The sequence below is a fragment of the Austrofundulus limnaeus genome, unplaced genomic scaffold, assembly GCF_001266775.1.
Source record: "Austrofundulus limnaeus strain Quisiro unplaced genomic scaffold, Austrofundulus_limnaeus-1.0 Scaffold100, whole genome shotgun sequence".
Lineage (NCBI taxonomy): Eukaryota > Metazoa > Chordata > Actinopteri > Cyprinodontiformes > Rivulidae > Austrofundulus > Austrofundulus limnaeus.
The window spans coordinates 1,039,877-1,050,912 of NW_013952502.1; the positions used below are offsets into that span (position 1 = coordinate 1,039,877).

The 11,036-nt window shown below is 37.5% G+C and overlaps 1 protein-coding gene across 1 annotated transcript; it reads right to left on the reverse strand.

The window, feature by feature from the left end:
- Positions 1 to 233: 233 nt before the first annotated feature.
- insig1 (insulin induced gene 1) lies at positions 234 to 6,600 on the reverse strand. Its single transcript, XM_014013352.1, has 6 exons — positions 6,290 to 6,600; positions 5,820 to 6,167; positions 4,443 to 4,567; positions 4,015 to 4,181; positions 3,101 to 3,200; positions 234 to 1,779 (listed from the first exon to the last, which is right to left on the reverse strand). Exons 1-6 carry the CDS (start codon positions 6,345 to 6,347, stop codon positions 1,750 to 1,752), a joined length of 828 nt encoding a protein of 275 aa, XP_013868806.1. The 5' UTR covers positions 6,348 to 6,600; the 3' UTR covers positions 234 to 1,749.
- Positions 6,601 to 11,036: the final 4,436 nt, after the last annotated feature.

Genomic DNA, 11,036 nt, shown 5'->3' on the forward strand with positions numbered 1-11,036 from the left:
AAAAAAAAAAAAAAAAAAAAAATCGGATATACTTGTGGTACATTCTTTCCACCACTACGTGGCTCGTCTTAACGCTTCACATCTGTATTTTCTTTACCTTTTTTTTCCCTCCTGAGTAATGCTGCACATGTCTCAACCTTTATTTAACAACTCTGCTGCTCGCTTGGAACTAAAACAGAAGAAAAGTTATGAATCTAGTCCCTAAAATAGCCAGCTGTGATTGAATCAGATACTTTTCAGAGATAAATACAAGCTTTTTTGCATTGAGGAAGTACTTTCTCATGATGTGCACCAAACATCTTGCATCACGTTTCATAAAGCCTCGTGTACACAAGTGATTCAACTCATATTCACGTGGCCCAGAATACTCACTGCAGAAAAGCAAAACTCACACATTCGCCTCGTTACTCTTCGTTCCTTTTATCAACAACTGCTCAAACAGTTTGGGAAATCATTCGCTTTCGTTCACAGAACAGAAAATAAACTCCAGGCTAAATGCTAAGCTAAGATCAACAACATGTTACCTTCTGCTTTTTACACTAAACGAGCAACAAACTTGGTGTTATCGTTTGCAGAGAAACCGAATCGCAGTTAAAAAGCTGCCTTTCCACATTAAGGAACTTTAAGAGGGGCCCAGCTGCAGGCTTCTCTCCTTGGGGGCCAACTTCTGCGAGCGTATAAGCGCTGATGCAAGGAAAGAGTAATTCTGCATGAGTATTTACTCACATTAAGATCTACAAGGACCAGTGGAAAACTTTCTTCTGACTTTATTAAGGAAAGGAAACTAAAGCGCTTTTACTTGCTTACTCTTAGGGGGGAAAAATATTATGTTTAAATTATATTTTTGTCCAGTTTGAACCACCTTTGCTACAACGGTCCTCATCAAGAAGCAATAACTCGGGATCCACAGCAACTTTCTGTTACAAGTGATGCCCCACCGCTTTTAAAATATTGTTGCTTTCTGTCTTGTACACAAAAAAAAAAAAATCTTTTGACAGAAGTTGAGCAAGCTATAGAGCCAGTAAGGAACAAAAAAAGTTGTATGCAACTGCTTAATATTAGCAGGGCTTTACATATCAGTGGACATTCAGACAACAGTTCCTTTAAAAACTCCTGGAGTCAAATGTTGCAGGGACCTTAAGCAAAAAAAAAAAAACATGTCTTAAGAAAAGCGGCTGATTTCCCAAACTGTTTCCTCAAAAAGCATCATTCATTATCACATATATTTGCTCCGAGGTCGGTGAAACCTTACAAAATAAATACTTAATTTGGTTAAAGTGGGAAAATCCATCTCCCCCGTTACGCCACTGAATACAATTCTGTATGTGAGAGAAAATGTGTTGGCGTTCTCTCAAGCAATATTTCCCTTTTATGATTGTTACTCTACTCAAACTAATAAAGAAAATTTTTTTTCATCAGTCTCTTCTGGTCTTTTCCAGCCAAGGCTAAGATACCTCCACTTCAGGAGCGCACACACACGTTAAACAAAACCAGTCCATTGTTCACTTCAAATGAGAAAAAAAAAATCTTCCATCTTGTGTGAAAGAAGTCTTAATGCTAAAGGAGAAGAAAGAAGAATGAGAGGCTGTTTGGCCACTAGGAGGTTCAGAGGACATGGCACGTTTGATGATGGCATTTTTGACTCAAAGGATGGGAGTCAAAACAAGTCTTTTCCTCTTGTTCCTCACAGAACTGAACGGTTTCTATTTGGACAGTTTTTCACCTCGATGTCCGTCTTTGTCCCGCGGTTCACTCCATGTGGGGTTTCTCCCCTCCACCCTGAGGAAGGACAAACAAGGCTTGTGTTAGCGACATATTAAGTTGGTTTGTTATAAATAAAAAGCATAAAAAAGTGACGGTTACACATATAAAAGAGGGAGTTGACATTTTTACAAGTTGACGTTTTCAGATTATTCATCTGCTTTTAAAAGCAGCCATGAATCTCTTAATGTTTTAGCTCATTTAAAATGTTAATGTCAGTTCCCTTTCATAGAAAATAATGTTCCTTTGTGGCAACAAAAAATTGAAACATTACGGTGTACTCTGTTTTTCTCTTGTTTAATTCATAATGAAATATTTTTAAAACAATGACTATAAATCTGATTAAACCAGAATGTTGAAAATGTAAATGTACCACCATTTAATAAACTCTAAATAAAGAGCAACACAAAAAGAAAAAAAATCTGCCAAAAAATTGTTTGCATAGCACTGACTTATACTAAAGAATGTGTAAAATGACTAAAATAATCCCCATTTTCTACCAGATTCTACTTAGGAAAAAAAATAGAAAAAAAAAAAGCATCAAAAGACGAGAAAAAAAAAAAGAACCATGACTTGAAACTTGTGCCAACATTCCACAGGCCCTCATCACAAACACCACCAACAAATGACCCTCTGGTCCTCTGAGTCCTGACTGGCTCCGTGTCTCACAGGGACCGAGAAAAACAACAGCTCTTAATCTGCTTTCACGCTTTCACTGAGTCAAAACGAGGGAGAGAGGGGACTCCTGATTTTACCAACAGAATGAGGTGAGGCTTCCAGGCAGAAGCATAATGAAGACATCAAAGCCCACTTGATGAGATAATTATGAAGGGGGTGGGGGTAGGGGGGGTTCCAATGCTCTTTGCACAAATTTTTAACCACGCTGCAACCTTTTCTAATGCTGTGGCTCAGGATACACGACTACTAATAAAGACAGGATGATGATGGGAGTTTTTTTTTTAAATAAAGTAAGAATCGTGCAGATGCTAATGGGAATAAATGCTAACAGGTATTTTAGACTAAATAAAGTGGGGAAATATGCAATAATATAACAGAGATTCAGTGTTTACTCAGAGAAGGCCAAAAATCAAGATAACATGGCAAACTAAAACCTGCAGTGACTAACAAAAAAGATAGAAAACGTAAAGATGCCAACTGTGACAACCACAATGCCGACAGGAAATGGCTGTTATAGATGGATTCTAACTCAGAGTTGTCTTACTTTTAGACCAGGGTGAGGACAATATTATATCAGGTTTGACCTGAGGTGACATCACTGGACTTTTGAAAACACGGTTAAACAAGTTTAGCCCTTCAATTAGAAAATGACACATCGTACCATAGCAAGCTGGCGTCCAATGTTACCCACAGTAACACCGCCTGAGAAGAATATGCACGGGAGCCAGGAGCGCACGTACAGGAAGTCTGGAGACGTGTACCTGGAAAAACAAGTAAAGAAAAGAGTACGGCTTAAAGTGCCTGTGGCATCAAATTTTTGTGATAAATATGAATGCACTTTTGGAAAGATAACATGGATAACATATTGCAAAAACAATTTCACACCACAGAGATGAACAGTGGTTAAGATGCTTGCGTGAAGTAACAGGAAGTGATGTCAAAGGGGAATGTCTGCATGTAAACAGAGCTTTGCTACGATGGCTAACAACACAGACAGCAGGGATTTTTCTGATGTTTCTTTATATAATTTTAGTCCCTATAAGAGAAAGATGAAGAAAAGTCAGAGTTCAAAAAATATTGTTTTCATAAACAAAGACCAGAGAGTTTTCTTTCTTAAAGAGTTCCCCTTTGATGTCACTTCCTGTTTCACTTTAGACGAGCCAAATTCAAAGGAAAATATGCCGGTTATGTGACAAAATGGGTTAAATCATGTGTTTTAGGCCAATTTTCTTAAATATGAAGATACTTTCTTTGACTTTATGTATTTGAAGGCTAGGCATGTCACAGGTATTTTAATACTCTGGGATTAGCAGATTGAAAGTCTAAATGTAATGTTTCAAAAATCTTCCCAGTCCTCTAGTTTGCTATATTTCATAGTTTGAGGTGAAATCATGCTGAAAAAGACAAAGTAGTTTTCATTCATTTCTGGAAGCTGAGCATTTTATCCAGGAGTGCACTTTTACACACACACAAAAAAATTAATAAATAAAAAATAACTTGAAGTGTGTACATCTTTTAAGAACATCTTCAGGCCCACATGTGAAACTGTATGTGTAAAGAAAACTGCTGACTTACTGGTAAACTCCATTGTAGACCAACAGCTGTGTGATGACAGTAGCTAAGAAAGCAGTGGTGATGCCCAAGCCAAAGCCACTTCTGGAGCGGTCAAACGTCCACCACAGCCCCAAAGACAAGGCTGCCAACGTCAGGGAGAGCTGCACATTGTTGGCAAAGTCTAGTTTCTGTGTTGTGATAAGTTAAGGTCAAAGTCAAACAGGATGACGCTGTGTTCTTCTACAAATATTGGTTTGACCGGCTGGCTCACAGTTCCACTAGTACCTAATGTCACGGGGTAAAGCGTGCTGCTGAATTACTTCRATCCCGACCCGAGGCAAAATACTGGTTTGTTTTCTCGTCCTGTTTTTTTTCTTTAAACAACGCCAAAATTAAAATGGAACAACTACGAGAAGCCGTGTGTTTGGGAACCTGTCGTGAAAGGATACAACACTTGCATGGTTGATGCCAACAAACACAGCGATGCATCTCATGACGCTGGCCCACTCTCTCTTGAACTTGTGCGGCTCTCCCAAATGGCTGTCGAGGCAGGGATACAGCAGGCCAACAACAGCTAACAGGGGAAAGAGAAAGGGAAAAAACAGATCCAAATTATACAAGATAAGCAGAAATTCTGCGAACCACAGAACAAATCCTGTTACATTATTTGCTTAGTGTGTATTTCTTTACTTAGTGACTCATTCATACACACAGATACGCCTAACAGTATTAGATGGGAAAAAAAGCCAAAAATAGGTGATTTGCTCATTTTTTCCACTTTAAGTTGTTAGATTTTTTTGACTGTGTATCTTTTAGATAAGTTTGCATTGTAGCACTTCTTCTTTTAATACATATTTGCAGTAAATCTGGGTTAAATTACAAGAATTTAAGGAGTTTGTTTTAAAAAATATCTATCTGCAAGCTAACATCTCATACTTCAGCTTTGTTTTTAAACCTTAAATATTAAATGAATTATCCATGTTAAACAAAGGATGTTATTTAATACCAAGATGTTCTTTCATTTCTGGCAAAACTGAACAGGAAGCATTGAAAACAAAACCTATACATCTGTGGATTTAGGAGTACAGTAAACTAGCTAGCTACTTTCTCACAAGTAAAACAATTGGTCAGCACACACAAAACAAAACTTTTGCGCTTGCAAGACAAAGTAACGCAAATTCACAAGAAGTAAAATGATAAAGCTTCATCTCCTCTTTGTTTTCTGCCCTGCAGCACATGGGAGGAGGAGCAAAACTCGGATGTTTTTTCCCCGCCCCTCCTCTCGCTTCCTGTTTCTAAGCCTCGAAAAGGGGAGGTCCTTCACTCACCCGTTATGACACCAACCAATGAACGCTCAGCACACGTAGTGTCTAGCCAATCAGAAGCAGAGAATCTCTACCATCTGCACCTAGGCAGGTTTTTTGACCACTGACTGCCACACATGACCGTAAACAGGGGCAAGTGGAGGGATTATATAACATATAAAACACAATAAAGCCGAATGATATCGCTCTTCCATAAGACACTACAAATGATGTCAACTGCAGCAATTATTAAAACATGTAGTGACCCTATCGTATTTACTTTAAAATGGCACAAATTACTGCTTAGTTTAGCGTGAAATGCAAATACTGCTAAAAGGTGCTTTCCCCGAATTTTGTCGACTGCAAATGAACGACACATTATGCATTATTAATATTATAAATAAAAAAACTTCATTTTGACTCTTCCCACCGCGCATTTGTTTTTGCCCCTAAATTAGCAAAAAGACCCAACTAAACAGTTTTATCCATCAGTCTTTACATCAGCTCCTGGTCCTGACTCACCTGCTCCTGTACCGCAGACAGGTGGGATCCACCAGGCAGATGAGAATAAAGTTGTCATCACCTCATCTGGAAACAGGGTGACATGTCTTTGTATCTGCAGCAAGTTGAGCACCAAGGCGAGGAAGACTCCCACCGTGAACAGGACGAGACCCCGCCGGATCAGGTTGGTGACCCGACCGTAGTGTAAGGATCCGCGGGCACTGCTGAGCACCGTGGTGATAATGGACATCATCTCTTCAGCTTTAGATACAAACCGGTTTGCCCCCGATGGATGCTCAGTTTCAGCTTTCGATGAACAAGAGCAGCTCCAGCAGTGATCCTCGAGTCTGGGCATTTGGCACTTTTGCGCTGTTTCAAGGCAAATAAATACCCCAGTTTTACAATAATGGATTGATTGTTTGTTAAAATGGTGATCTAAAATCTGAATAACCTCACATAAAAAGGTAAAAGACGCGATTCCCAGTCCTTACCTTGATCTCCAGACGWCTTGAATGTCTGATCCAAACAGAAAGCTGCCCTCCTCTTCATTCGCTCCTCCTCGGACGGACAGTCAGTGGGCTAAAGCTATGCTAAAGCTAGGACCCCCTCTTTGTTTTCCTGACAGCTGTCCCGTCGTTTGTTCACATCATCTTTAGTAAACACACTGTGTTGCTTCATTCTACGGTGAGCCCGTAGAACAAGGGCTTCCTCTGCAGAAAACAATCTCAGCTGTGTCGGGTGAGAAGCGGCGGCCAATCAGAGCGCGGCGGCTGATATGACGTGACACTGAAAGCCCCGCCCCCTCGTCCGGTGCACACGTAAGGGATCTGAAGACCGCAGGACAGAAGCGAAAGTAGAAACAGAAATGCTTTAAATAGCTGGAAAACATGTAATGTTATGGCAGACCGTTGTATCACAAAATGAAACTCATATTAATCAATGAAAAACTAAATGTCTACCCCAAAAAAACTATTAAAATAAACTGACTACAAAATAAAATAATCAAATTATAAAAAAAACACATCAAAGATTATCCTGTAATTATATCAAATGATGCAGTTTGTTAACCAGTAATTTTACAGATTTTTTATATGCAGTTCTGAAATGCTGTGTGCATTTAATGTAAACAAATACTTGGGCAAATCCAACAAAAAACCCATGCTTGAGTCACTGTAAAGGTAAACAAATGGGCGTAGGAGTGAAGTAGTGTAGTGACAAGAAGTGGGAAATCTCAGAGAAGATAGTATAAGAATGAATCTGTTGTTAAGAAAATGAGACTGGTCTCCATGGGACTCCATAATGGTGGAGCTTAATGGTTTTGCAAAGCTTTTCATAGACTGTAAAGTTTACATTTTATTCTGTTTTTTTTCCCAGTGCTATCAGTAGATGTTTATAACTGAGATCATAATTTAGCTCTAGTCTGTAATATGTTTAGAAGTTGCTTAGACTACTTTAGACCAGATGAAGGTTTGCCCAGAGCTTCTCGGCATTTGCTTGTACAGTTGTACATGTAGCATCAAACTCGACATAACAGACTTGAATACTTTAGTCAATAAATCTGAGCTTGTATATGGACCAATACATCAAAACTGTCAGACACCTTGATTACATTCTTGACTTGTTTTAAGTCGTTTTGGCTATTTCCATAAGTAAATAAAGGACACTTGGCAGCTCTTCTCAAAATTTAATTATATTTTTAAAATTTAATGACACATTAACRATTATTATGAGTCAAAAAATGCATTTATGAATTGTTTTGACCATGTCTACATGACGTTGCAATAAGGATATTGTATAGTCACAGTTTCACTTAATCTGTTTTGTGTTAACATGACTTTCAATCAAGTTCTCAAAATCCAAAATAAATTTCTAAATCTATTTGAAGTTATTTTGTTGCTACTAATATTGTAGTAAACAACTTGACTGAATGAGAATAAAATGAAAGAAAATTGTTTACCAGTAAAAACTGGGTCTCTTCAGGGCAGAGAAAAAAAGTTTCCTTTCCAGCTTCCAGCTTCTCAAACTAAATCATTAAAACCGTTCAGAGCCAAACTTATATACAACAGGCTTGAGTTGGGAAATGGGGTTAGTGGCACAACTTTGTTTTTACATGCTGGCAAAAGGCTATTGAACTCTGGGTCAGTCTACTCGAGGTGTGACTCAAAAAGAGGGGTTTATGGCATTCCTGCACGTCAGTCAAACATTGTGTAAATGGAAAAAAGGTCAATGCCCATGTTTCAAGGCCCAAAAACAATCTGGAATATGTGCAGAAGTGGGTAGATTACCCAAAAGATTTACTCAAATGAGAGTAAAAAAAATTGTCAAAAGCTTACTTGAGTTCATGAGTAATGAGTCATTACATCTGATTTAATTTAATATTTTTAAATGTCATCAGACTGACAAAAAATTAGGAAGTTACCGGTATGTGCAAATTATGTTTTTAAAGACTAAAATAAAAATAAAATAAATAAATTCCAGCAAAAGCAACAATTTTCCAAGTCACTTGACCTCTAAAGGTCTCTGCAAACTCAGCAAATGGAAAATATCTATAGAACGAAGCTTGTGTACAAACAAGAGGTCTCACTTCAACATAAACTGTAGGTGTGTGTCTCTGGTGAATTTCTGCTAAACATATTTACTCTTCATTCAGTGAAGTTACTCACAGTGGGTAAAGTGTTCAGGAATTTTATTCAAGTAAGAGTAGCAATTCTTCATAATAATATTACTCAGGTAAAATAAAAAGCATGATGTAGTAAAACTAATCCTAAAAGTAAAAATTTCCCCAAAAATGTTACTCAAGTAAATGTAACTGAGTAAATGTAACTAGTTACTACCCACCTGTTAGTCTAAAAAACCTTGCAGACAATAACAGACCCTCCCACCTCCTCTACACACATTTTTGATATAAACAACTCTTAAAACTGATTTAAAAGTAAAAAAAAAACACTTCTGTGTAAAGTTCAATGAGTTATTCTTTCAAAGGGTTAAAAAGAGAGTCAAGTTATTTTAAACAGAGTCATATCAGCTTCTGGCTCTTCAGCTGTGATGCAAGTTATCTATCTTTTTTTTGTTTGCAAATTGACTGACAAGTCATTCTGCATGACCTACAGCAAATTTAGAAAACAAAAACAGAGCGTATCAATCAGATAGCTGTTCTCTTTTCAATTAATTGTAATTGAAATGCGGTTYGGTGTCTAATTAACTGAGCAGCTGACGTCCCATTGTGTGGTACTTATTGCTTCATGGTGATTATGTTCTGCTAAGATGCAGAACCAAAAAAAATGAGTTCTGCGTCAAACAAGGGTGGGAGGTGGGAACTGGTTCTTGGCTGTCACCCAATGTTCAGCATGTCAACATGTTAAAAAGTGTTCTCGGACAAAACTGAACTCCACGTAGCGTCTTGTGCGTAATCATTGTGTGATTACAAAGATAACACAATAACCAATAATACAGTGTCGAGTGTATGAATGAGCGATTATCGGGCATCAAGTGTAAAATAAAATGATAACAAATGTCGCTAACATTTTTTATTGTTTAGTTCACTTTCAAAGTGAAAAATCCTAGTAAAAATTTTCCACAAATATTTTATTATTTAGTTCACTGTTCTTGCATTTTGCTAATATTTGCCAATAAAACATCAATTAGACTACGTTTTGTGTGCAACTCAATTATAACCAGTTTTTGCTACATTTAAACATGACATTTGCTTGTTCAAACTTAAAAACGTGGTTTATTTACTCATTTTTGACAAACCTGGTGTTCAGATTGCAAAAAATCCCCCCAATTTTCATTATAGCTTTGTTGTTGTTCAGCTTGGTGTTCTTTAATGTATGCTGCGTTACGCTGCCTCTGGCCTTGCAGTGACAATGCAAGACGTTGGTTTGAGCTTCATTGTCTTAATTGCTTTAACTATGTACACATGTGTATAAAAGGCACGTGTGGCAAGCCTTGCGAGGGTTGCTGAAAATGTTTTTTTTACATCTTCTAGGTTTGAATGTAAGTTGATGTGTTGGGCTAAATAAAACCACAGCTAACATTATAAAAGTTGTCCTGTTTCAGTTTTATTTTCTAGCAAATGAAAGGCATCAGTTCGACAAGTCAACAAATTAGAAATGTGAGTATTTTCATAACAAGATGCCTGAAAGTCTGACACCAAAAATGTGTTACRGGCATAACTTCTTATATAAATCATAAAAAAGCCATGTTCAAACTACAAGACCTTTACTGTACTCAATCATTTTAAGTTCTGGACTAATGTTATTTTCATACATTTAGTTTAAGATGAAACTATGAATAGCCAACATTTTAAAATGGGTGCTTCATTCTAACCATGTCATGACACAATTTGAAAGATAAAGCAGCTCTTTTTTTCCAGCCTCACTGAACCAGTGTCACAATCTTTTGAAAATATTACAGCTCCAGAGTGCACATTCAAACTGACCGAAGTTAAATTGGTTTCACTTGAAGAGAATGAGAAAAGCCATTTCTAAAATGACGGTGATAACTGAGTACTTAAATATAAATGTCACAGCTGCACTCCACTGGAGCTTCTCTCTTTTTTGACTAGGTTTTTAGTAAAGAAATCAAGCATAAAAGTAAGTTGAGGGTTCAAAAGTTAGCATTTGTCTCCCTGGTTTCATTTTTCAGTGCCTGAATAAATAAACCATGTCTTATAGGATGAGACAACAATCATTAAAAGTGTTTCTTTTTTTCCCCTCTCAGTTCAAATCTCCATGAAAAGATGCTTGGACACAATATTGATCTGAATTTTTACAAACATGAAGCTGCAGGCCTGAAATGACAAAGCTGCAGTCCATAGATAAAGACATCAGTCATATTGACTCTGTCCTAATTTGAGTGAAMCATGTGGTTAACAAAGATAAATCAGCACTGCCTCACAGTTTCTTAAAGGGCAGGGAAAAGGAGGTCAGAAAAGGAGAAGGGTGCCCCTGAGTTCTTTAAGCCTCAAAAAGCAAAACCACAAAAGTAATCCAAAAGTTTTCTCCTCAGCTTCAAGTCTAAAGGATTGTCTCAGGAATTAATTTTTCAGTGTAACCCCTAAAGCAATAGTTTAAATATTTTAAAATGGGACTCAGTTGAAAGGTTATGAATAACTGATATCTTACCTGCAGTGGATAGTTCTCTTGAATGACCTTAGTTTGGAGGAATAGCGTTTCATTCTGGCCAGACGAATGAGCTAACAGCTAGCAGACCAAAAAAATTCCATCCCATCATCCA